Source organism: Gracilinanus agilis, chromosome 4, assembly GCF_016433145.1.
Source record: "Gracilinanus agilis isolate LMUSP501 chromosome 4, AgileGrace, whole genome shotgun sequence".
Lineage (NCBI taxonomy): Eukaryota > Metazoa > Chordata > Mammalia > Didelphimorphia > Didelphidae > Gracilinanus > Gracilinanus agilis.
Window position 1 is genome coordinate 220,367,705 of NC_058133.1, and position 27,974 is coordinate 220,395,678.

General features: G+C 36.3%; 2 protein-coding genes across 2 annotated transcripts in view; one reads left to right on the forward strand and one right to left on the reverse strand.

Annotated features, from left to right (window-relative positions):
- The window catches only part of ARSG (arylsulfatase G), a 200,204-nt gene that overhangs the window by 161,690 nt on the left and 10,540 nt on the right, over window positions 1-27,974 (reverse strand). The gene's annotated exons all lie outside the window — the stretch shown is intronic.
- On the forward strand, window positions 164-27,973 carry SLC16A6 (solute carrier family 16 member 6). The gene is made up of 5 exons (XM_044676409.1): window positions 164-407; window positions 16,777-16,920; window positions 17,484-17,612; window positions 24,682-25,491; window positions 27,726-27,973. Exons 1-5 carry the CDS (start codon window positions 179-181, stop codon window positions 27,971-27,973), a joined length of 1,560 nt encoding a protein of 519 aa, XP_044532344.1. The 5' UTR covers window positions 164-178.

A 27,974-nucleotide genomic window follows, 5' to 3' on the forward strand; every position in this document is an offset into this window, starting at 1 on the left:
TATATAATATGACTCTTACTTAGTTTCATATGACTTTAACTTCACAGCAACATTAAGAAAATTCAAGTGATTGTGTTCGTTCTTATAAAATTTGGAAAAGAGCATCAGAATGCTTAAGCCTTCCTCATGGCCATCTATATTAAGAAACCTTATTTTTCTTTTTTATTTCAGATTAAGAATGACGCAGAGGGGAAAGTTTTGTTCCGATGCAAACGTTTATTCTCAAGTGCCTGATGGAGGATGGGGCTGGGTAGTGGCTTTTGCATTTTTCTTGATTGAAGCACTTACATATGGTTTCATCAAATCATTTGGTGTCTTCTATAATGACATAAGGGACAGTTTTAAGGAAACCAACAGCAGAATCTCATGGATAATATCAATTTGCGTGTTTGTGCTAACATTTACAGGTTAGTACATCTTTCATTTTATATCCCAAACAAGTTTATGTCTTTTTATTGACCTGTTTAGGTACTTTATGTAATTGGGGCTCATGAGCATGGCTGTCCATTATAACTTCAGCATTAGAGGAGTTAATTTAATAGTTCAAACCAATAGACATGTATTAAGTGCCTACTATTTACAAAAGGTTGTGAGAAATTTAAAAAATCTGATATTGAAAGGACAGTATAATGTATACACAAACAGCAGCTGTAATACAAAACAAAACATTAATTTATTAGATCTAAAGCTCTTTATATCATTTGGTATGATGGCTTTTAGCAAGTATTTAACAAAAGGTATTCCAAACATAGAGGATAAGAGGAGAAAAGGCAGGAGCCATAAATAAAGTCAAAATCTAGATCACCAGGATTGTCTCTTGATCAAGTCAGCAGTTTTTTTTAATGTCTGTCTAGTCATGCTAGTCTAGAGCTAATAGCAGTCAGTTAATTTGGTCTTTGACAGGCTAAAATCACTCTAGAATCAGAAGGGACTAGAGGTCATCTAGTCAAACTCCTACCCAAAAATGAATAAAATCTATAACATCCCTGGCAAGTAGTTCTCAAATCTTTACAAAGAGTGGAAGTATTGATAATTGCTTTAGTATTTCCTAGGGGAGCCCATTTCAGTTTTAGAGAGTTCTACTTACAAGTTTCTTCCCATCTTATATTAGTGAAACTCTGCCTTTTAATTTCTGCTCATTGATCCTTCGACTTTTTTCTCTCTCTTCCACAAAGACAGTGCTTCGGATATTTACAAAATAGTAATCATGTCCTCTCAGCCCTTTTAGTCTTTTCTTCTCCAGGATAAATTTGTCCAGTTTTCATCTGATACTCAAATGACATAGTTTTTCCAATTCTTCTCACAATGGTAGTCCTCTTCCTTTGGACACATTCCAGCTTATCACTAATTATCAATGTCCCTTCTAAAATGTATTGCCTAGAACTGGACATAATACTCCGGACGTAGTTTGACACATGGTTCTAACACCCACTCAAGTATGTCATAAAAAACAATTATTATTTTATAGGAGAGGCTAGAAAGATGCAAAGGTGAATAGGTGGATAAGTATACAAAGCACAAAAATATAGAATTTCTAGCTTTGAGAGTGAGGTAACAGTCCTTTGCACTACAAATTTTGCAGTGTACCTAGATCCTGCATTATAAAATGGCATAAAGTATCCTGCTTTGCTGCATATAGCACCTCTCAACCTTGTCGTTACAAAGGCACTCCTATTCTTAGAATGTATACATCTTTGTATGTTCAATGCTTGGCATATATAGTAGGCACTCAAAAATAGTCTTTGAATAAATGAACTAGTGTAGTGATAGGCAAACTATTCCCCGTGGGCCAGATCCAGGCTGTAGTTTGCCCATCACTGCCTTAAGCAATTCTCTAATCACTACGCCCCCACATCCAGATGTAGTGATTAGGGAATTGCTTAAGGCAGTGATGGACAAACTACAGCTTGGATCTGGCCTGCTGGGGAATAGTTTGCCCATCACTGAACTAGTGGATCCCAAAATATATTCCATTATATTCATATACCAGTTTGATTAGCCATTCCTCAGTTGATAGACATCTCCTTTTTTTTTTTTTTTTTTCTGTTTCTTTACTAACATTAAAGGGACTACTATGATTCCCAAACGGATGAGTGGTCAAAGGGCATGGACAAAACATTCTCACATGAAAAATTGCCCTATTAGTAAATATGTGAAAGACTGCTATAACTCCCTAATAAGAGAAATGCAAATCAAAACAGTGCTAAGATTTCATGTTCCATCTAGAAAAACAGGCAGTGAAAGCATTATGGAAATGATTCATGCTGGAAGGGCTGTGGAAAGACACATACTGATATACTTCACTGATGGTGGTGCTGTGAATTGGTTTGACCATTCTAGAAAGGAATTTGGGATCATGCTTAAAAAATGAGTAAAATATCCATACTCTGACTCAGAGCTTACACTTAGATTTTCAGATCATAGCTTTAGCATTAGAAGAGACCACAGTGGCCCTTGCTTCCAACAACCTCCCATTATTGATAAAGAAATTGAGGCACAAATAAGTGGCTTGCCTGCCCAGTGTCTCACGGGTAGTAAGTATCCAAAGTAGGATTCTAAATTGGAGCTTCCTGAATATAACTGCAACATTCTGTCTCCTATGCTACTATACCTCAAAGATGGGGGAGGTTTAGATTTTAAAATTAATATCCAATACTCCATAAGATTTATTAATATTTAACTTACATGGAAGAGAGCCCAAGAGAGGCATTACCCAAAACTTATATACAATCACATAAAAAGACGCATGTAAACAGAGAATTTTGGGGTGAAGGAAGAATTCTGGGAGATGAAATCTAAAGGATACAAAATTTCCATTTACACAGGGGGAAAGATCCCATATACACCAGAATATTCATAGCAGCATTTTTTTTTTTTGTGGTGGTAAAGAACTGGGAAAAAAAAAAGAGTGCTCATTGACTGAGGAATGCTTGGAAAAAATTTGGTATATAATATAATGGAATATTATTGTGCTGTGAGAAAATGAGTATGAATAATTCAGAGAAACATGGGAAGATATTTATGAACTAAATTAATGCAGAATCAAGAAAATAACACAGTATTAACATAAATGAAAAAAAAAACCCAAACTAAATACTATGTTAATTATAATGACCAAGGTCCTATAGAAAAATTGAAAAAAAGCAAATCTCTCTTCTTTCTTTGAAGAGATAGTAAATCATGAGAATAGAAAATTACATAAACCAAAATATTGATTGGTTTTTGCTAAAAAAGTTTTCCTTTTCTGAAGCATTCTGATTATGTCTTTTTAAAATTATTTTTATGAGAAATGGCTTGTTGGGTAGAAAAAGGGAAGATATAATTCAAAATGAAGATGATATAAAACAAAAGGTAACTAGGTGGCCCAGTGGATTGAGAACCAGGCCTAGAGATGGGAGGTCCTAGATTCAAATCTGGCCTCAGACACTTCCAAGCTGTGTGACCCTGGGCAAGTCACTTAACCCCCATTGCCTAGCCCTTACCACTCTTCTGCCTTAGAACCAAGACAGAAGGTAAAGGTTGAAAAAAAAAAGGAAAATTCTTTAAAGTGCTATCATGAATATTTTGACAGATGAGACCTTTCCTTCTGTCTTTGACTTCCTTGGAGTATATACCCAGCAGTAAGATCAAAGGATATGAAAATTTTATTAACATTTTTTTGCATAATTCCAAATTTTTTTCCCATATGGGTAGACAAATTTACAATACTACCAGTAATATACTTGTCTTCCCAAAACATTTCAAACATATACATGCATACATACATCTATACATGTACATAGGAATAAATATACACATTTATATCTACATGTCTTAAGTAGATCTTGGTAGAATGACTTTCAGATATTTTATAAGTTTTATATAGTTACTTTGAATAGAGTTTCTTTGTTATTCCTTCCTGGTTTTTGTTTTTTGCTATATGGAAATACTGATAAATTTTATGGATGTATTTTGCAACTGCTACTTTCCTGAAACTATTAATAGCCTCTGTTAATGTTGTTGCTGATTCTCTGGAATTTTTCTTTAGGAAAAAAATCCTGTCATCTGTGAATAGGTATAATTTTGGCTTTTCTTTTCCAATGTGTTAAGGGTGGGCAATGGGGGTCAAGTGACTTGCCCAGGGTCACACAGCTGGGAAGTGTCTGAGGCCAGATTTGAACCTAGGACCTCCTGTCTCTAGGCCTGACTCTCAATCCACTGAGCTACCCAGCGGCCCCCCTGCTTAAATCTTAATGCCTTTCTTGAGACTGTCTCCTATCTATTCTCTATATAATTTGTTTGTCTATAATTGTTTGCATTTGGCTGTGAACTCCCTGTAAAGCAAATTGAGTTTTTTGGTCCATTTAGGAACTTATTTCCTTATTTTCTCTATAAAAAATTATTTTATTGCATTATATCCAAAAAAGCATATGCTTAATATTGCTACCTTTTAAATTTTATTTATAACTTTTTGTTTCCTAGCAAATGAAGTTTTTGTAAAAGTACCATGTCGTGTTGAGAAATGCACATTATTTTTTCAATCTAACTTCTATTCAGTTCTATATTTTCTTTTCTGTTCATCTTTGTACTAGATTTATCCAGCTCTAAGAGAAAATTATTAAAATATTCTAAAATTCTTACATTGTTATAATCTTTGGTGAACTTTTTCTTTATGAACTTAGATGTTATACCATTTGTTTAATATACATATAATATTGATGTTACTTCCTTGTTCATGTAACCATTAAGCAAGATATAGTTTCCTTACTTCTCTTAACATTCTGAATTTTAATTTTGGTGTCTGAAGTAGAGGTGCAGTTCTTTCTTTTTAGAATCGTCTGATGTGTCTCTGTGTTTGTACTCACACAATATACATTTATATATACATAAAAAATTAAAATGTATATGTGTGTATAATACATATTTTTCCAGCTTTTAATTTTCATTCTGTATGTCATTGTTTTTAGATGTTTTCCTTGTATGCACATCATTGAGTTTTGTTTTCTTATCCATCTTGCATACTTATTCATATTTGAGATTATAACTTTCAGATCTGTGTTTCCTTTCTTTCATTTTAGTTATCTTCTTTCTTAACTCAACACTCGGTTCCTGTGATTAATTTCTATCCTAATTTCCTTTAATGTATTTAAACTGTTAATTCCTTTTTTGTTTTATCCCTTCTTTTGATCCTTCCCTTTTATATGATTTTATATGATAAGCCTAATTCTGAATCTTATTTCAACCCTTGCCCAAGCTTCTTCACTTATGAAACATTCTTTTGCAGCACCCTTTATTAAGAAGTTTTCATTTACTTTGCCATCTGTATTTTTATATCCTTCTAATTTATTCTGAATTGTGTAGCAAAAATTTATCACACCAATACAGAACTCCAAGCTAAATAATAGGTTTATTGAGAGGAGGCCCACCTCACAATAAAGCTGGATCCTGATCCCATCAGAACCAGAGACCCCAGGGGGCAGCTGGGTAGCTCAGTGGATTGAGAGCCAGGCCTAGAGATGGGAGGTCCTAGGTTCAAATCTGGCCTCAGAGACTTCCCAGCTGTGTGACCCTGGGCAAGTCACTTGACCCCCATTGCCTACTCTTACCACTCTTCTGCCTTGGAGCCCATACACAGTATTGACTCCAAGACGGAAGGTAAGGGTTTTTAAAAAAAAAAAAAAAAAAAAGAACCAGAGTCCCCGGGCCTTAGGAGATGGCCTTTTTTGTAGAGAGAAATCTTGACATAATGACAGTGATGCAAAAATAGAAAAAAAAAAATGCTAAAATCTTTCACATAGGCAGTACTTAATTAGTGATGCATCTGCTGATTAAGCAAGTGATTGTAAAAGATGACTTCCGGTGGTAACTTAAGGCTATTATTATTGCTGACCTTTTAAAGGCCTTTACACTCTTGGTGTCTTTTACTGACAATATTAGGAGTCAGCAGTTTAGAGAAACAAGAGGGCCCTCCACTTGTGTGACTGTCTTGGCTTTCACCCCATGCAGGCTGTGGTGGGCTTGGTAGTAACTTTTTTGGTTATAGGCCTATGGTCAAAAGGATATAAACAAGATTTGATACCACTCTAAACTGTAACTTTTTTAGCTAATTCTTACAATTTTTATAAAGCAAATATATCACTTTGGCTATTCACACAAAACTAATGATTAAGCTATTAATAATAATCATAAAGGCTAATACTACTACAATCATAAAAGGGAGTAGTGGTTTTCACACTCACAATTCTAATCCTTTGTTCATGGTTAATAATCATGTGTGTTCCTTTTTTATTTTTCCTGTGTGCCTCATGGGAGTAGAGCTACTGGAGTATCAATTTTATTTCAATCCTTATCTTCTATTTTTACATTAATTGCATTTGTAATTCTCACTCTTTTATCCTCTATCCCCTTATGCATTTTTTTTTTTATTTTGGTTTTGGTGTAGAGCCTTTTTCTGCTGTGCCTCACCCTTAAAAAATATCAAAGGGTTTTTCTTTGCTGGCAGTCTATAAATGAATTGTCATTACTTTAACTTTTTTCTTTATGAATTTGCCATTTGGTGAACACATGTATAATATTGATGTTGCTTCATTATCCACAGAACCATTAAGCAGGATATAGTTTCCTTGCTTACCTTCCTTGACATTCTGAAGTTTTATTTTTGGTGTCTGAAAACAGAAATGCAATTCCTTCTTTTTGGAATCTCCTGGTGTTTGTGTATACATGTCTATATTATATATACACACTTATTGTTAAGCCTCTCATTTTATTCTGTACATGTAATTATTTTAGATGGGTTTCTTATATACAGATCATTAGGTTTTGTTTACTTGGAATGTTGTTGTCTGTTTTCAACAGTTTAGGGAACCTATGATCCTTAAGTTACTCCTGTCTTCAAGTTCAATCAATTTGGCTTATATAGAATTCATATATTCTTCCAAAGTTATTATCTTTTGTTTCTTTTCTACCAAGTTTTCTTCCATTTCTGTATTTCTTAATTAAAAATCTGTCATTTTGTTTTTCAATGACTCAACTTCTATGAAAAATTGTGCATTTTGTGGTCAAAGTTCCTTATCTTAGGGGCAGTTGGGTAACTCAGTGGATTGAGAGCCAGACCTAGAGTCAAGAGGTCCTTTGTTCAAATCTGGCCTTAGACACTTCCTAGCTGTTTGACCCTGGGAAATTCACTTAACCCCTATTTGCCTAGCTCTTACCACTCTTCTGCCTTAGAACCATTATATAGTATTGATTCTAAGGTAGAAGGTAAGGGTTTAAAAAAATCCCCATCTTATTATTCATCTTTAATTCTGCATTGAGAATTAATTATAACCTAATTTCCAAACTGGGGGCAGCTGGGTGGCTCAGTGGATTGAGAGCCAGGCCTAGAGACTGGAGGTCCTAGGTTCAAGTCCGGCCTCGGACACTTCCAGCTATGTGACCCTGGGCAAGTCACTTGACCCCTATCGCCACCCTTACCACTTCTGGGCTAAGGACGGTCCCTAGCCCAGATGAAAAAGGAGGAGGGTTGGGCGTGGGGCTAGCAACCCCACCCTGTAAAAACTACATCTGCTAAAGAAACTGCAACCTAAGTAGGAGCAGCTGGGCTAGCTCAGTGGATTGAGAGCCAGGCCTAGAGATGGAAGGTCCTAGGTTCAAATCCAGGCTCAGACACTTCCCAGCTGGGTGACCCTGAGCGACCCATTGCCTACTGGTTGTGGCCCTATGCTCCTAGAATGGAGTCCCAGGATTAAAAAAAAAAAAAATTTCCAAACTAATATCTTCTATGTTTTGAACCATTATGAAGTTTCTTACTGTTGTTCTATACATGATCTGTGGATAGTCCTCAGAATTCTTTTTTTTTTTTTTTCCCCACTAGAGATCTTGGATTCACTGCTTCTTTGTGTTACATCCTTTCTTAGAGGTTCACACATTTTCCCTTCTGTCTCTATAAGCCAACCTGGTGTTTTATCTTCTTGGGAATTAGACTTATTTCTACTTAGACTTTCTTAAACTTTTTGTTTTTCATTTATTTCCTTGTAATTTTAGTAGTTTTTCTCTGGATTCCCTTCTTACTCTTCACCTTCCATTCCACTAATGCACTAATGCCCAAGATTAAGCACATTCAGACCCTGTGCATTGGGAGATATGTAGAGTAATCACTGAGAAAAAGGAATAGACCCTTGCTTGGGTTTCTGGTCATCTTAATCTTAGATATAGGAACCATTTAGGACTCCTTCAACTGGCTTCCATCTTGCTTTTCCTCCTCTTTACCACCATTTGTACTTCTTCTTCTTCTTCTTTTTTTTTTTTAATGTTCCAGAATCATTGTCTTCTGCTTATTTTAGGGTGGAGGAAGAGGGTTCAGACTGAGTCACTGCTGTAAAAGTTACTCTTTTGAGGTTATAGGGTTGGAACAACATGTGTAAATGAACTCTCCACTATCTTGCTAATCATGACCACCGTAAACAATTCTTGCCTTGTCTGCTAAAAATTCAACCACATAGAAAACATGTCATATTAGAGGCCTTCTTGTTCCATTAGTGTCTCAAGGATCTCATTAAATAGAAATGCCTCACTGGGTTAGATCAGTGGACTATTCTCCATAGTGAAAGCAGTGTGTTGTCCTGAAACAAGCCATTAGATTTAAAATCAGAGGCTATGACTTCACATCCTAGTTCTACTACTTACTAGTTCTGCATTAAATCACTTCACCCTCCTTCACCTCAAGTTCCTAATCTATAAAATGAAGATGAATTCGTCCGTTTCTAAAGTTCCTTCCAGCTCTAAATCCTTTGAGCTTATAAATGTACTAGTACACGTTATAAAATATTATTTTCTTATATTACTCTTGACGTTTATTTATAATATCTAGAACCAACTAACTGTCACTGACTAGTTATGTGACTTCTATGGGGCAAATTATGTCATCTCTTTGAGGTCTTAGTTTCTTCACCTGAAAAATAAAGATTTTTAGAGATTGATGTAAGGCCATATCCAGCTATAATTAAGATTACGTAAAGCTATTTCCAAGTACTAAAGGGTTAGTTTTCTCCGAAAGCTAATTAATATATGCTCTACTCAGGTTTCAGACTAAAAAGGATTGAATTTAATCACTTCTATCACTAAGGACAACAGCATAGTCAACAAGAAGCTTCTATGTATTGATGTTATCTTTTTTTTTTTAAACCCAGCAGAAAAACGAACTCCTTTTCAAACTATCATGTTGCCTCTTGATGAAGATGACACTTTCCATACAAGTCATAGTAAATATTGGTTTAAATTTTACTAAATTCTGTTTATAAAGCCAACTTTGACCTTTGATCTGTTTCCTCTGATAACAAGTACTTTTCTGAGGTACTTTGCTTTACTGCCTACCATCCTTTGCCCCAATTAATTGTACTCTTAACAAGCTAACTGTTAATGTCAACCTACATGACTAGCTCAATATGAGTCAATCAGGTGACATGAAAATAAAATTTATGATGCTATCTTGGGCTACCTTAAGAGAAGTACTGTGTCCTGAATGTAGTCAGATCCCACCAACATTCTGTTTTTGTTCACTCATTTTTCAGTCATGTCTGACTCTTCATGACCTCATTTGGAATTTTCTTGGCAGAGATACTGGAGTGGCTTTCCATTTACTAGTTCATTTTACTGATGAGGAACTGAGGCAAACAGGGTTCGGTGGCTTGCCCATGGTCATACACTAGTCTCTGAGGTCATATTTGAACTCGGGAAGACGAGTCTTCCTACTTCTTACCCTGCACTCTATCCACTGCACCATGTAGCTGCCTCACCCCAACATAGCATTCAGTTTGGAAAGCATACTTTAGGAAAGACAGTGAAGAGCTGGAGAACATTATGAAGAAGGTGGCCAGAAAGGTGAGCAGTCTAGAGAACATGCCATAACTGGAATCAAGCAAAAACGCTTAAGAGAGAACTTGGGCCATGATCGAAGTTTTCAGATTTCTGGAAGGCTATCATGAGGAGAAATTAGATTTGTTTTACTTGGTCCCAAACAGTTGAAATAGGAGTATTGGTGAAAGATGCAGAGAAGGAAATTAAGGCTTGAGGGAAAGAACAACTTCCTAACAATTAGAGCTATCCAGAAGTGGAATGGGCTGCTTGAAGATCTTCAGACAAAGAATGGAAGACTCCTTGTCTTGAATTTTCAGAGCTGGAACCTCAGAGGCCAATTTTTTAACCTATATTTGAAAAAGAATCCACCCCCTTCCCCAAGTCAGCCTTTTCTGGACAGTTCTGGCTTATCAGCATCTTTTGTAAAATGTGGTATCCAGAACTAGACAGGTCAGACCAGGGCTTGCACCTCCTTCTTTTAAATTTTTAAAAATGCTATTTATCTCTTAATGCAACCTGAAGTCACTTTGGCTTTCTTGGCTATCAGGTCACCCCCCACTGACTGACATTAAACTTTCAGTTCAGGAAAATAGCAACACTTTTTTTAGATAACCTGCAGTTCATCTAACCACTCCACTCTTATATTTGTGAGGTTGTTGTTTGTTTGTTTTTATCCCAGGGTAAAATATTTCCTTTATTATCCCTGTATTTCTTCTTATTAGACTCAGCCTAATATTCTAACCTATCTTTTGGGGTTTTCATTGTTATCATTAGATAATACTGTATGTATTGATAGTGGTATCAAATTTAGTAGAAAATGTGAGTCACTAAATCACATGACAAACCACAGATTAACTTAGAAAATCATACATGTATGTTTTATAGTATTTTTATTTATTTTGTTGAGTATTTCTCAATTACATTTTAGTGTGGTTCAGGTGCATTCATCAGCATTGTGGGCTGTATCAGCCAGTTGTTTGACACCTCTGATCTAGTATGTTAGCAATAGCACTCAGTTTGGAGTCAATTGCAGATTTGTAAAGCATGCTATTTGTGTTTTTATCTCTTTCACTGATAAAAATATTAAATAGCTAAAGGCCATACACAAATCCTGGGAATATTCCCCTGGAGAAATCTTTCCACATAGACTTCAAGTTATTATAAATTACTTTCTTAAGGTGGCCAAACAATTCTAAATCCACCTAATTATACTACTATAGACCCACCTTTCCCCATCTTTTTCATAAGAAAATATCAAATAATATTGACTTAAACACCTTCTATGTACCATGCATTGTGCTAGGCATTGTAGATACAAAAACAAAAAGAATTCCTTGCCCTCAAGGAGTTTAAAATATAGCAAGGGAATACATATATATGTTTATAAATACCAAATGTATACAAAGAAATTATTATGTTTTGGGTTTTTTGGGGGAGGGGGTTAGTTTTAGTGGGAGGAAAAACATAGTAGAAACTGAAGGAATCAGGAAAGATCTCATATAGGAGATAATACTTTGAGCTATGCCCTGAAGGAAGCTACAGAGTCTGCAAGGCCTGGAGGAACAGCCTATACAAAGGCACCAATATGTGAGATGGAATATTTGCTTAAGGAACATCAAGTGGGACAGTTTGTCAAGACCATAATGTCTATGAAAGGAAGGAAAATTCAGGAATCCTGGAGAGGTAGGCTCAGAAACAGAGCTTTTTGAACAAAAGAATGGTGCGACCCTTACTTTTTAGAAATATCATTTTGGCAGTTGTGTGAAGGATAGATTGAAGAGGAGTGAGACTTCAGGCAAGGAGACCAATTAGGATCCTGTTACAATAGCTCATGTGAGAGATGAAGAACTGAACTAAGGACATTTAATTGGAAGTTTCCAATAGGTAAATTAGGGAAATGGGGAGTGACTCTCAGGAAGAACTGGATATTCAGATCTGAGAGTCATCTACACAAAGATGATAATTAAACCCATGGGAGCTGATGAGGTCACTGAGAGAATATAGAGAAGAAAAAGGGAAGCCCAGGAAGAACCTTGAAATACAGCTACAATTTGTAAGTTATGGATGATTTAGCAAAGAGAAATGAGGACTGAACAAACAAATAGGAGGAGAACCAAGAGAAGAGATGAATGTCACAAAATCCCAGATAGAACAAAGTATTCATGGAGAGTGAGCAATAGTGTCAAATGTTGCAGAAGTGAGAGATGAGGACTGATGTGCCAGGCACTCTTAAGTACTAATGATACAAAGAAATGTCACAACAAAACAATAAAACAGTCCCTGCCCTCAAGGAGGTCAGGGGACACAGGGGATAGAGGAGACAATATGCAAACAACTACATACAAACAAAATACAGACATAAATTGGAAATGATCTTAGAGCCCCCTTTGGTGAAGACATGGCACATATGCATTCAGGGAGTTGCTCCATTCCCCCTCTTCCCAGCAAGCACTTTCTCCCCTCAGCTCTCTCTGGTAAGTAGGAGGGCTCACAGACAGCTTGAAATCATCCTCTTGGGCACTTCAATTCTGCCAACACTGTCTTAAAGGGATGACACCAAAATTAAGGAGGACTGAGAAAGACTATTTTCAGAAGATAAGATTTTAGCTGGAACATGAAGGAAGCCAGGGGATCCAAGAGGAGGAGGTAAGGAAGGAGAAGACAGCCATTGAAAATGCCTACATTGGGGAGATACGGAGTATCTTATTTGAGGAACAGGAAGGAAGCTATGTCAATGGATTGCAGAGTGCTTTGAGAGGAGCTAGGTATAAAAACACCAGAAAGGAGGAAGTGGTCAGGTTATGAAGGGTTTCAAAAGCCAAACAGGACTTTACATTTGTTCTTGGAGGTAATAGCCACTGGTGCTTATTGAGTAAGGGACAGGGAGTGGCAGTGACATGGTCACTCCTGTGCTTTAGGAAAATAATTTTGGCAGCTCAGTAGAGAATAGACTGGGGTAAGGAAGAGAATTGAGACAGGGAGACTAACTTAGCAGGCTGTTAAAATAGTCCAGATGAGAAGTACTACCTTGTACCACAGTGGTGGCACTATCAGAGGATAAAAGGGGGCAAATAGGAGACATTCCAAAACTATAGGACTTGGCAACTGGCTGAATATATAGAGTGAGAGTGGAAAGTTAAAGATGACACCAAAGTTGTGAGCCTGGATGACTTGAAGAACAGTGGTACTGTTGAAGCCAAGAAATTAGGAAAGGAGGGCAGTGTTGAGGGAAGATAATTTTTGGACATTAGATTTAAGATGTCAATGGCATATCCCATTCAAGATGTCCAGTGGACAATTGGAGGTAGGTGAATGGAAGTCAGGAGAGAGAATCAGGCTAAGAAAAAAAGCCCTTGATATTGGCAAATGAGATCATTGGTAACTTTGGAGAGAGCCATGTCAATAAGTGATGAGGTCAGGAACCAGAAAGTACAGGGTTTAGAGATAAGAGAAAAGTGGGACACAAGGAATGTGGACTTTTTTTTTTTTTTTTTTTTTTTAGGGATTTGGCTGTGAAGGGGAGGAGATATGATATCACTAAAGTCTTAGTGCAGTTTTAAATTTTAATAGCAAGCATAAGTGCTACAAACTTTAAAAAAATTGAAATGTTAATTATTTAACATTTTAAAATACTGATGTTTCTATTAAAACTGAACATAACCAATATCTTGTGCTAAACCTTACTCTAGTTGATTTTTCAACTTTGTAAAAACTTTCATCAGGTGCTGCTCAGTGACTGAAAGGATTGTATTTGTAATCTTAACCTTAAGATCCTCTAAAGAATGAGGTTTTGGTGTCTATATCAGTTTCATAAGAAAAAGTTTTATGGTGATAGATCGGATTACTGAGGTGGCCAAGCCAGAGAATGTCCTCTATAGAGCTAATGATCTGAAAAAGTGTCATCTAGAAAATTTAATTTAAATTTTATTATTGCTCAAAGGCATGACCTGGTTTCCATATGTGTTTGAGGTATAGTGAAAATATTTGGTCATGGAAGTTGAGCAGAATGAACTGGTATGCCAAAGTATTTTAGGGAACGTCAACATGTGTACCAAGTCCCCTGGTTTAATGGAATAAGTTGGAATGGAGAAAAAGATGGTTGTGACACTAAAGCTAGTACATGACTGCTTCAAGGATTTGAAAGGGCACCATACCTGGATAGAGTAAAATAGAGATATATAGGGAGATGCTGTTGAGTGATAGTGGCAGAGAAAAAAAGATCTACAATGAAGGGAATTTTGTTAATAATATAATGGGAAGACATGACTGTATCAAATGATTTGTTAAAATCTAGGTAAATTTTATCTACCGCATTTTGCTCCCTGATTTACCAGTTTCCATTATGGAGTTGATTTCTTAAAATCAAAACATAAGATATAACATTGTCCCCTAGTAACTGTTTTTTTCCTATTTGATTCAGCCTAATATATTCTAACCCATAAAGAACTTTTCAGATACTCTTTGTGATCTTGTGTATTCACTATCAAAAGGAAGTAAGGTTTGGTTAGCATGACAAACTTGATGAAACTATGCTTATTCTTTATGATAACAAGTTCCTTTTTCTAGATATTTATTAACCATCCTTTTAAAAATATATTATAGAACTGTGTGTGCCAGGAATAAGACAAAGTAGCTCATTGGTCCATAACAGCGAACCTATAGCATGGGTGCCAAAGATGGCATGCAGGGCCCTCTTTGTGGGCACATGGCTGCCACCTCCACCCACCTACCCCTCCAGAGATTGTTACTAGAAAAGCAGAAGGACTCAGGCAGAGCTGCTTCCCTCCCCCTTTCACCTGCCTGACATTTTTTACATCACCCGCCTCTCTGTCCAGCAGCCCAATGGGAGCACTTTCTCCCTCCCCTGTGTGGGGTAAAGAGGGTACAGGGCATGCCTGGCACTCAGGAGAGGGGAGGGGCACAGTACTCAGATTGGGGGGATGGCGTGGGGTGGGGGCAGGACCCCGGCACTCCATCTCTAAAAGTTTTGCCATCACTGGTCTATAATTTGTAGTTTATTCTTTTCTTTTAGAAATTTGGGACATACACCCTTTTCCAATCCTATAATAACTTTCCCATTCTCCAAGTTCTTTCAAAAATCACTATCACTGACTCAGCCAACATATTTACAAGTTCTTTTGGTACCTGAATTTAAAAGGGGGATCTAGGTGCTCTCTTACTATTTCCCTCAGGTATTAACTCCCTACTCCCATTTTTGTTCTACTTTTCCTATTCTAAAGATTTTTCTTCTTGTCAGAAAATGCAAACATAAAGTAAGAAATAAGCAATTCTGCCTTCTCTCTGTTTTAAGATGGTACCATTGTCTCATTTGCTCCAAACATATTATTTCTTGTTACTCTTAGCTTTCTGAGTTTTCTCACTCATGGCACTGTTCTTATAGACTTTTATATTTACACTTGCCTTTGCTTCCATCTTCTGCATGTATCTTTTCAAAACTTGAAGTTGACATTTTTATGTGTTACCAGGGACAATTATATTGGAATCTGAACAGGTGACCAAAAAAAAAAAACTTCAAGAAAACTTTTTAAAAATAAGTAAAGTCTACGTGAAAGCATTCTGAAAAGTAAGAGACTACTACTAACAAGAAAAATTAATTGATTGAGTTTGTTCTGTATCCATTTTAGTCTCTTTAACCAACTCCCTTTTTTCTTACTTGTGAGATTTGTTTCTCCTTTTTTATCTTCAGAATTTCATTCTTGAGAGTTCCCCATCCTTCCTGGGATTACTTCCTGCAAAGCAGTTGAGGCCTTAGAATCTTACCTATCCTTTTCTCAAACATGTTGAAATCATTTCCATCAAGAGAAAAAAATATTCTTGCCCTCAAAGAGTTTAAATTCAATCAGAGGAACATTTACATATATAGGTACAAAATATAAACAAGATAACTTGAGGGAGAGGAAACACTAGTTAGGCCATTACCAAATTTTCTCTCCTTTATCATAAATACTAAAATATACTGATCAGTTCTTGGTCTGCCTCCTATTCTTTGGCTCCTGTGTTTTCCACCCCAGTATCTACTTCCTCCTTGAACAAGAACCAGATTCATAATAGAATTCCCCCTTCTTTGGCCCCTTTACCTTTTAGAATATGAAACTATCATGTAGGTATGTCAAGAAAATGATTAGCTGCTCTGCTTTTGGCTGAGAGTTTTATCATGTGTCTGGATAACTGAAGTCCCCAATAACTACCAGTTCTGTAAAAGGCATTCTTGCTTAAGCATACACTAGACTTGATCGGGAGTTCTTAACTTTTTTTTGTGTAATTCTACCTCTCTGGCAATCTGGTAAAGCTAATAGACTCCTTTTCAGAATACTGTTTTTAAATGTACAAAATAAATGAGAATTGTGGGATATTGCAAAGGAAATCAATTATATTGAAATACTTGTTTGTTTTTTTAAATTTTAAGTTCATGGACCCCAGCTTAAGAACCCTTGGGCTAAATGGTCTCTGATGTTCATTCAAACTTTTCATTTTCTTAAAAACCTTATAACCTGATAGTATGAAGTAAGGCTAATAAACAATGAAATCTTTCCCTCAAACTCAAGCATATTTCTGAAGAATTTTTAACTAAGTGCACCAAAGATAAAAGAAAGCTAGGAAAGAAAAATTCTAAAAAAAAAAAAACCAAAACAGATAATATTCACACACCAAAACTTAATGACTTACAGGAAAAAAAATGTTAAGAAAATCCTTCCCACCTCAAATGCAGATATCAGTCTCTAGAATATTTACTATGCATAGTTTTCTTTTGATCCATTTGACATGAATAAATAATGAAATTACTCAAGCTTTCATAATTTGAATATTTCATAGAACTTGTTTGACTTTTTATATACTATCTTATTTTAAGACTTAAAACAACTAACAACTTAGCATTCATACCTATAAAACTTAAATTTTAACTTTATTTTTTCAATGTAGCTCCTCTAGCCACAATATTGACCAATCGTTTTGGCCATCGCCCGGTGGTGATGGTAGGAGGACTGCTTCTCAGTTTGGGGATCATCGGGGCATCCTTTTCTCAAACTATTGTTCATATGTACATCGCTATTGGATTAATCTCTGGTAAGTCTTTCCTTGGATTGAAATGTTTCAGCTACTTAAATTTCTATGGGGTGGGAATAGAGAGGAGAGTTCCCTTAAAAACTCTTTAGAAATTTGGAAATTGGGTATCATATCTTTTTCTTACTTTTGAAACAAATAACATTCTAAATATGACTTGCATATATATATATGCTTATATATATATGATATATTTAACATTCTGCCTGATTTTAAAAAAATTTTCAGAGGACTCTTTCCCTAAGCTGATTAAAATTAAGCCTTTTGAAAAACTCATTTGTTTTCCAAAGTACAATTGAGCAATTGCTTTGTGGGGGAACTATTTGGATCTCTGGGCAATAAAGTATCCACCATTCACATGATCTACTTCACATCTACCACATTTAATAACACCTTCATGAAATGCCATCCTTTATGGTCTCCTTGTCCAGAGTGAATTGCCTGGTTAGAAAAGCTGATAATTATATTTTTTTTTCTTGAAAAAGGGAGGTCTTTAAAAAGTTCTTTGATATCAATGTGTCCTTTCTTCTTGGTTATTATTACTACTTTCTGACATCTGTTTACAGGCTTGGGATTCTGCCTTTGCTTTCTCCCTACTGTCTACATTCTGTCACTGTACTTTGAAAAAAGACGCTCCCTGGTGACTGCAGTTGCTTCCACAGGAGAATGTTTTGCTGTGTTTACTGGTGCACCAGGTAAGTTAGCCAGAATATTTTACAACTGAAAGGAGAATAAACAGAATTCCTTCTCTGTCCTTTCCTGTATTCTAATGGCACAATATAGAGCACTGGGCTGGGAATCAGGAAGGCCTAAGTTCATAAATGAAGATAATAACAATACCTTCCTCCCAAGGTTGTTTAGAGACTCAAATAAGATAGTAGGACAGGATTTATAAAGCACTTAGTACAATGCACAGCACATAGTGGTGCTTAATAAATATTACTCTTTCTCTCCCATCCCCAATCTGTTTGTCTCTCTCCACTCCAAAATTCCTTGGCCACTACTCTTTCAAGTCTTTTGTGTCGGCCTCACTTCTTCAGCTACAACTGGGGATAAAGATAGTACCTCTTTCTTTCCCTCTCTCTCCCTCTTTCCCCCCAAATTCAATTTTAACCCAAAGTTATTCTCCCAAATATTTGTATGGAATTCCTTCCTAGGAGATTTGTAATGGACTAGTCTGAGAATGTAAACTTTTTTTTTAACTCTTACACTGAGTATCAGTTCTAAGGCAGAAGAGTAAGTAAGGGCTAGGCAATTGGGGTTAAGTGACTTGCCCAGGGTCACACAGTTAAGAAGTATATGAGGCCAGATTTGAAACCATGTCCTCCCAACTCCAGGCCTAGTGCTCTATCCACTGTGCAACCTTGCTGTCCTAAATGCAAATTATTTTGATATCAATCCAAACTAATCTCCAGGTAAAATACTGGGAAGAAAATATGGATAAATTTGAATTCTATACCATTGGTTGCTCTCCATTGACTCAAATAATCTAGAGTTGATTATGCATAGAAACTATATAATGAAAATTGATAAAGAGTTCCTTTGACTAATGTAGAATTAATTCTTGACCCTTGCCATAGTCTTCATACAAAAGCTTAGGTTCCTAGATCAAAGCATTTAGAACTGGAAGGAATCTTAGAAGCTATCTAATCCATCCCTTTCATAGAAGAGCCAGTATTTGAACTTAGATTTTCTATTTCCAAATGCAACATTGTTTTCTACTTTCTTATGGGTAGGGAATCAGATCTACTGAGTCATCATACTAGTTAATAGTGAATTATAGAATACACTGTACTCAAGAAAGAAGCATAGTACAGCAAAGCACAAAACAACTAAAACTATATTAACATAATTTAATATTTATTTCATGATTTTGAAAATTTGTGGCATCTTTTCAGGGTTATTATGAATAATCAGTCTATCTCTGTCTCTTTCTTTCTCCTACCTTCGGTCTTAGCATCAGTACTGTATATTGGTTCTAAGGCAGAAAAGCAGGTTAAGTGACTTGTCCAAGATCACATTTCTAATAAGTGTCTGAGGCCATATTGAAACCCAGAACCTCCCATCTCTAGGACTGACTCTCAATCCACTGAACCACCCAGCTGCCCCCTAAACTCTGTAGCTTTAACCCTTTGATCCCAGTTCTGTCCTAGAGAGGTACACAGACAAAATTTAATCCCTCATCCTTGTGGCAGCCTTTCATATATTCCTTATCACTATATATTCCTTCATCATTTCTTCCAAATGTCAGACAGTAGAAAGCATTGGAAAGAACATTGGATTTGGAATTAACAGATCGGGGTTCAATTCCCAGCTCTGCCACTTGTTATGTTTCTGGCTTTAGGCAAGTTATAACCTCTCCAGCCTTTAGTTTCTTTATAAACTTAGGAAGTTCGACAGATGATGTATTTACAGACACTTTCAGATCTAAACCTATGTCTATAAATGTAATAAAAATGTCTCGAACTGCAGCGCATTCCTTTTTCCTTAAAAGATCTCCTCATCCAATATAGTTTTAAATCCTCTCTCCTAGCAAACAGAAGCAAATACAGATCAATCCTAGTATGCTGAAGTCTAGTTAAAATCAGTAGCTGAAAGAACTCCCTACTCTAAGATATTTAACAATCAGTCATCTAGCTTCTGGCTGGAAACCTCCAATGATGGAGAACACACCACCACTTTGGAACAGCTCTGCATGTTGGGAAGTTTTCCCTATTTGAAATTTGAATTGGCTTCTTTTGAACTTCTATCTGTTCTTCCTGGTTTTGCTCTCTGGAATCAAATGTAATAAATCCCATCCTTTTTCTACGTGACAGTTCTTCACCCTGGTTCTTTTCTTTACATTAAAAGTCCCAAGTTCCTTTAACCACTCCTCATATAGCATGGGTTCCAGGACTTTCCCACCTCAACCATTCTCCATTCTTTCAAATATCCCAGACAGTGGTTCAGTAATCTTTCGGTGGTTCAGAAGTCTCTTCATTTTGTCAATGTCTTTCCTAAACTGTAGCATAAAGAATTGAACAGAGTACCCCAAATAAAGCCTGATAAAGGTGGAATAAAATAGGACTATTCCTCCTTGGGCATCTAAATGGAGCCTATAATCAGAAAATCCCAAATGGGGATCACAAAGAGTCAGACACAACTGAAACAACTGAATAACAACTACAAAAATAGTAATAAATGTAAAGTTTTATACCACACAACAAACTCAATTTTAAAAGTACAGATTGTGGAGGCATGCTGAGATAGCACTTTGTTTGGATAAGACCTGGGGGTTTCAATGAACTTTAACCTCATTAAGAATCAGCAATGTGGTATAAATAGCCATAAAAGCTAATGTCTAGTCTAAGAGCAACCTAGTTTCCTGGAGTATGGAGAAGATTTTTATTATTGTTGTTGAGTCTTGTCTGGCTCCTTGGGACCCCATTTTGGGGTTTTCTTGGCAAAAATACTGGAGTGGTTTGCCATTTCCTTTTCCAGCTCATTTGACAGATGAGGAAACTTAGGCAAGTGAGGTTAAGTGGCTTGTCCAGAGTTATACAGCTAGCAAGTGTATAAAGCTAGATTTGAAATATTCCTCCTGGATTTCATTAAATTAGATTATCTCATTGCTCTAGTTTTACTAAAAGTCTTTTGGATTTTGATTCTGCCACCCATAGTGTTCAGTATCCCTCGCTGCATTTTGCGAAGGGTAGTGGCTGTGTCATCTGCAAAATCTGATTAAATAAGCATATATCCCTTTATTCAGATATGGGTAAAATTGTTAAATAGCTTAGAACCAAGCCCAGTTTCCTGAGGCACTCTACAGTAGGTCTCATTTCAAGGTAACATTGAACCCCTAAAGACTGCTCTTTGGGTCTAGACATTCAGCTTATTCTCAATTAATCTAATTATATCATCTCTAGCTCAAGTAATTTCTTTCTTTCTCTTTTTTTTTTGCCTACAAGTTGAGGATACTTTATTAAATATTTTGCTCAAATGCAGGCAAACTATCTTCTTACAGCATTCCTCTGATTTACTAATTTAGTAATCCTGTGCCAAAAGAAAGGAAAGGGTTAGTTTGGCATGACCTGTTCTGGAAAAGGCTGTCTGTCTCTTCATAATCACTACTTCCTTTTAAATATGTTCACTACTATTGGAATAGAAATGCAGAAGAAAATATATAATTTATCATTTGTTTATATGGGGATATGATTTAGGGTTTTGGTTTTAAAAGACTATTACAAAAATGAATAATTTGGAAATAGGTTTTGAGTTGATAATAGATGGATTCCCACACAGTGGAACTACTTGTCAACTCTGGAGGGGAGAAGGGAGGGAGAGAACATGAATCATGCAACCATGAGGGGGAAAATAATTAAATAAATATGTTCACTAATTCTTTAATGATCCATTCTAGAATTTTTCTAAGAATCAAAAGTCCACCTCAGTGGCTTATAAATTCAGAATATGTTCTCCTTCCTATTTTGAAATTAAGTATAACCTTTGCCTTTCTCAGGTCCTTTCCACGGTAATCATTCTTCTATTCTTTTAGATATCACAGACAATAGTTCTGCTATGGCATCCACTATTTTTCCCCCATTTTGCTGAGAATGCAATTCATTTGGACCTGGTTATTTGAATTTATTCCCATCCTCCCCCAACATAGCCTAAAAAATAAACAACCTCAAGATACCATTTTATTGAACTTAGCTTCTCTTGCCAGCCTCAATTCATTATGAACTCCTGACACAATTTTTTTTATGAGACTCTATCATATGCCTCCTCTATTACTTGGTCTTCCCTATATTTTATTAATAATAGCTAGCATTTACATATTACTTTAAGGTTTACAAAATACTTTGCAAATATTATCTCATTTATCCTGATAAATTAGCCTGAGACGTCATTGTTATTATCCTAATTTCTACATTTAGAAAAAGTCTTTTAAGACTACATTTGAATTCCAGTTCTCTTAATTCTGAATACAGTGCTTTACCCATTCTGTGAGCCCTCTCTCCATTTCTTTTTAAGATCTGGAACAGTTGGTGAATTCCCTGTTCATTTACCATGTGGGCATAAAAAAATAAAAATGAAAGTTTGAACCTTTAGTTTTGTCAGGAGAGACATGCATAAATTAAAAAATATGCAAAATAAATGTAAGGTAATGGGTCAGGGGAGAGTGGTACTAGCTGCTGCAGGAACCATAAAAAGCTTCAAAGTTTTGAAAGACTGAAAGGATTTTAAAAGGTTGAGATTAGGAAGTAGTGTATTCCCAGCATGGGAAAACAGAGTACAGAGGCACAGAGATGGAGTAGGAGATATGAGGAACAGTAAGAAAGTCAGTTTGGTTGCTCCAAAGGTTTCAGGATGGAGAATAATTTATAAGTTTAGAAAGGAGAGTTGGAGCTTGACTCTGTGATATTCTGTCAGAAGACTTTATATTTGATCCTAAAAGCTGTTGGAATTTAATAAGGCTGGTGACATGGTCAGACCTATGCAGTATAGTTGGAAAAGAGGGATTGTGAGTGCAGAGGAACATGAGAGAGATGTTGTACAAGTAGAAATTACAAGATTTGGCAATTGTTTAAAGAATGAATGTGTCCTTCATAGAAATAGGATATTGGAAGAATGGCAAGTATTGCAGAAAGCATAATTCTGTTTTGCATATGTTGAGTTAGTGATGTCTATGGGACATCCAATTTGAATTATCTATTAGGCAAGTGGTGATTATTGCTGGGAAAGTTAGCAGAGACTAAAGTTTGATGTATTTAGATCTCAGTTATCTGCATAAAAATAATCTAACCCATTGGAGCTGATGAGGTGATAGAAAAGAGGGCTCTAAGGTACAAAGACATTTAGGGTCTAGAATATAGGTAAACAAGCACAGGAAAGTAGGAATGGGCAATGAGAGAGACAGAGAGCGAGAACGAGAGCGCTCACAGTGTTAGTTAAACCCAGAATGAATATCCAGAAGGAGAGAATGTTCGGAATAGAGAAATTATTGGTAACTTTAGAGAAGGCAGTCTCTGTCACTTAAATTATGAAGTTGGAAGCGAGATGCAGGGCATAAAGATGGGAAGTAAATGAGAAGAGAGAACACAGAAGGAAGAAGCATAAACTGCTTTTTTTTTCTTCTTAAGGTTTTGGTTGTCTTAATCACCTAAGAGCACGGGAGGAGTGGGAAGGAAAGAGAGGGAGGGAGATAAGTTCAATTATATAACTTAGGAAACTTGTGTGGAAATTTATTACATGTATTCAATAGAAAATATGTATATAAATATAAAAAATAAAGTTAAAAAATATAATATTCTTATATCCTTTGTTAGTTGTACTCCTTCTCTTTGGAATAAGATTTCAGGCTCCAGAAAGGCAAGAACTAACCTAACAAAGAAGGTCTTGATGAAATACACTATGCTGAGCAGAGTTAGAAGAAAGGAACCAGGTTGATTATGTATGTTGGAGATTACTGACAAGTTCAGGAGATAGAGAGCCAGGCCTGGAGACAGGAGATTCTGGATTTAAATCTGGCCTCACATACTACTTAAATGACTTGCCTAGAGTCACACAGCTAACCCCAATTATCTAGTCCTTATTGCTCTTCTACATTGGAACCAATACTTAGTAGCAGTTCTAAGACAGGTGAGAGTTGTTTTTCTTTTTTAAGTTATTCAGATGCCTTTTATTTTTAATTCACAAATTCTAATTGCCATGTCATTTAACATTATACCCTTAACAAACATAAAAGCTTTTATATATTAGAGCTAGAAGTAAATTTAAGAGATAGTCTAGGGGGGTGCAGCTGCGTAGCTCAGTGGATTGAGAGCCAAGGCTTAGAGATGGAGGTGCTGGTTTCAAATTTGGCCTCAGACACTTCCTAGCTGTGTGACCCTGGGCAAGTCACTTAACTCCCATTATCCAACCCTTACCACTCTTCTGCCTTAGGATCAATACATAAACAGAAGCTAAAGGTTTAAAAAATTTGTCTAATCTAACTTCCATCATTTTTTAGATTTCTTCTTCATGGAGCCTTTCCTTATCCTCCCAAGCTTTCAGTATCCATCCTTATATTTTACACTGTGTCAAGAAATTCAAACCCTTCTTAAATCATCTGTTTACTTCTGATAACCTGGAAAATAACACAAAACTATTAAGTAGTCAGAAAACCCACTCTTTAATCAGAAAAAAGAGATAAGGTTCGTTATTCTGGCCACCACACAGAGTCATGAGCTAAATAACATACAGAACCAAAAGCTCTGGGAACCATATCCCTGGGAGAAAGCACTGTGCTAAGAACTAACTCCCCTGGGAGAAGACAGATCTTTGTGCCAACTCCAAAGAGATACTGAACCTGAGAGTCTCTCCCTTTTGGGAAGCCTACAGAGACTAACCATAAACAGGTGTGTAAAACTCCTAACATTTAGCAGCTATGGTATTAGGGAACGGTCAGCTATAACAAATCAAAGACAAAGGTCAAACTAAGAAAACTGGGTTTCATGAGAGGAAAACTTTCACCCAATAGAGAAACCTTCAAAACAAAAAGGTGCTTAACATTCAAACCAAAATAGGGGTAGTTGGCACTGGGCTTTCTCAAAGGTAAGGGTAAATTGAGTCATCCAAAAATCCATGTTGACACTTCCTAAGCGTTTTTCTCTCCATCTCTTGTCTTTCTGGTTTTATCTTTTTAAATTTGCTAAATCAAAATCTATATTGCCTGTTAAAAGTTTTCTTATTAGAACCATTATCAACTTTAACTTGTTATTTCTCCTCTCCTAAATATTCAAGCCATCACAGCTTTGAAAGAGAAAATTGGCTGGAGATACAGCCTCTTGTTTGTTGGCGTTTTACAGTTAAACATTATCATCTGTGGAGCCCTGCTTCGACCGATTATAATCAGATCACCTGGAACACCAAAAGAACCCACACCTGAAAATCGGAAAGAAGTGCAGTATATGCTCGAAAATGAGAAAACACACACCTCAATAGACTCCATTGACTCAGGAGTAGAATTAACTACCTCACCTAAAAACGTGCCTAGCAATGCCAATGCAGAACCTGAGCCAAAGACTGACATAGAAACGCTGGTATCCAGTGATACAAAGTCAAGTGAAAAAGCTTCATTATTGGACTTTTCTATTTTGAAAGAAAAGAGTTTTATTTGTTACACACTTTTTGGCCTGTTTGCGACACTTGGATTCTTTGCTCCCTCTTTGTACGTCATTCCTCTGAGCATTAGTCTGAATGTGGACAAGGATCGTTCCGCTTTTACGTTATCTGCCATGGCCGTGGCGGAAGTTTTTGGAAGAATTAGTGCTGGTTTTGTCCTTGATAGAAAGCCTATCCGAAAGATCTATATTGAGCTTCTCTGTGTCATTCTGTTGACTGTATCTTTATGTGCCTTTCCTTTTGCTTCTGGGTTCTGGGGTCTAATAGCATGCAGTGCATTCTTTGGATTCATGCTCGGAACAGTAGCAGGGACTCATCTTCCTCTGCTAGCCGAAGATGATGTCGTAGGAATCGAGAGGATGGCTTCTGCAGCTGGAATCTATGTCTGTGCTCAAAGTATATCAGGACTTGCTGGACCACCCCTTTCAGGTAATTTAAATGTATAACCGTGTATATTTTGTTCCTAAAATGTGCTATAGTTAATTAGCTCTGTAAATTCTGTATTATATGCCTCACAAGATCAGAGCCTTAGGATTTTTGAATTGGAAAGGACCTCAGAGATTAACTAATTTGAATTCCACTTAAATGAAATGACTTGTCAAAGACTGAATCTTGGACTGAATTCAAGTCTAAGACAGACTGAATAATGGCATAGTCAGGACTGGAATCCAAATGTTCAATGCTCTGTTGGCAAGAAAAAATCTTATGTGTGGAAATGCTTTCACCAAGGCTGACTGATGATTTATCTCTGCTTATATAGTTAAGGGGGAATAGCTATGTGTTACAGGGGATAAAGTGCCAGGCCTACCATTTGGGAGACTCATCTTCCTGAGTTCAAATCTGGCCTCAGATAGTAGGGAAATCATTTAACCTTATATACCTCCATTTTCTCATCTGTAAAATAAGCTAGAGAAGGAAATGGCAAACCACTCCAGTATCTTTGCCAAGAAAACCCCACTTTGGGTCACAAAGAGTCAGACATGATTGAACGACTAACAGGGTTAAGATGCGAACAATGGTATTCCTCTCTCTAAGGTGAGCCTTCCAGCCACTATGCCTCCATCTCATCTGACTAAAGAAAATAATGAAAATTGGAAGAATTAAAAAAAAAAGATTCCTCAGTACTTGCTGATCAATTGCTGTATTTCCTTGATGAAAGGGGCATGAATATAGCTTATAGCATTGATATACAATAGATGCTTAATGATGATATGATTTAATAGTGTATTTCATTTGTAAAAGATGTGTGAATGTTTGAGGGAAACTATTTGTTGGTTTCATTACTTCAAAAAGCAGAGTTTACAAGGAAGACTTCATCTAATTTTCTTCATATTTCAAGTGACCCTCCCTGACACCCAAAAAGTCAGCTATTTTTCCATTTATCAGTTGAGAATATTTTTTGGAACTTGGGATATATTTCCTTATGTTACAGATTATTTTAATTCTTCTTGAAACTAATCCTATAGCTGTATTCTAGCTAAGATTTTTTCCCTCTACAATTTCTTGTAAAAATTTCTTATTTTAATTTGCATTTGACAAATATCAGCAGATGTGAACACTTTGAAATCCAAATAGAAAGGATTCTATATGAAACTATAAATCTCTATTGTGTACACGTTATGTATAGTTTGTGTTTTTTAAGTACATATTAAATTTAACACAATAATACCAATTTTTTATCAACAACAAATGACCCTGTTTGTGTTACCCCTTCTTTTTTTTTTTTTTTTTAAACTCTTAACTTCTGTGTATTGGCTCATAGGTAGAAGAGTGGTAAGGGTAGGCAATAGGGGTCAAGTGACTTGCCCAGGGTCACACAGCTGGGAAGTGTCTGAGGCCGGATTTGAACCTAGGACCTCCTGTCTTTAGGCCTGACTCTCAATCCACTGAGCTACCCCCCTGTGTTACCCCTTCTGAACTTCCCCCTGTTCTTTTCTATTTATTTTTTGTGTACTTGTATTAATCAACACTGTTTTCTTTTTTGTATCACTATCACTGTCCCCTACCCTGGCTACAACTCTTCCCCTCACTAAAAATAATTAATTGTAATGAATAAGTACCAGCAAAACAAATTCATACCTTGGTGGTATATAAAAATATGTCTTATTCTATAGCTTTAGTCTAATATATCTCTGCTAAGAAATGAGAAAGCATGATTCACTAGTTTTCTAAAGTCATGATTGGGCATTACATTGATCAGAATTATTTATTGTTTCAAAGTCATTTTCCTTTATGATGCTGTAGTCATTATAGAAATTGTTTTCCTGTTAACTTCACTCTATAGTAATTACTCTATAGTAATTCATACAAGTCTTCCCTGGCTTTTCTTAATTCATGCCTTTCATCCTGTCTTAAGAGACAATAATAATCCATGACATTAATAGATCATAATCTGTTCGGCTACTTCTCAACTGATGAGCATTCTCCCTCCTCCCCTCCACCTTATTTTCTAATTCCTTACGTAACAGAAATTGCTGCTAAGATATTTTGTATATGTGGGTCCTTTCTTTTGGTCTCTGATCTCTTTGGGAAGTAGTGAATTGAACATTTCCACTTAAAGCAGATAAAATGAGAATGTTTTCTCAATAAGTGGGATTCAGGGAAAGGTATCCATTATTATTTCTGAAAAATTTTCTTACATATCATGTCTCCCTCCCCCCCAGGTCTTCTAGTGGATAGCACCAAGAAGTATCCTTCAGCTTTCTATTCCTGCGCAGCTGGCATGGCAATAGCAGCTATATTTCTGGCATTTGTGAGACCATGCAAAGTTGGACTGTGCCGGAGCCCGCAAGATGAAGAAAAGTCTGATGGACAGCAGGCAAAAGCCTTACAAGATACACCTGAAGATTTTCTTGAAATGGACCTTGGGAAACATGAAAACAAAGGAAACAAGAAAGATAACATAGTATAAC

Bases quoted from the DNA above. Each gene is read 5' to 3' on its own strand.
- SLC16A6 (XM_044676409.1), top strand. From the start codon at position 179: ATGACGCAGAGGGGAAAGTTTTGTTCCGATGCAAACGTTTATTCTCAA. The intron at 408-16,776 runs GTTAGTACATCT...TTTTCAATGTAG, and splicing joins GTTTGTGCTAACATTTACAG to CTCCTCTAGCCACAATATTG. The intron at 25,492-27,725 runs GTAATTTAAATG...CCTCCCCCCCAG, and splicing joins TGCTGGACCACCCCTTTCAG to GTCTTCTAGTGGATAGCACC.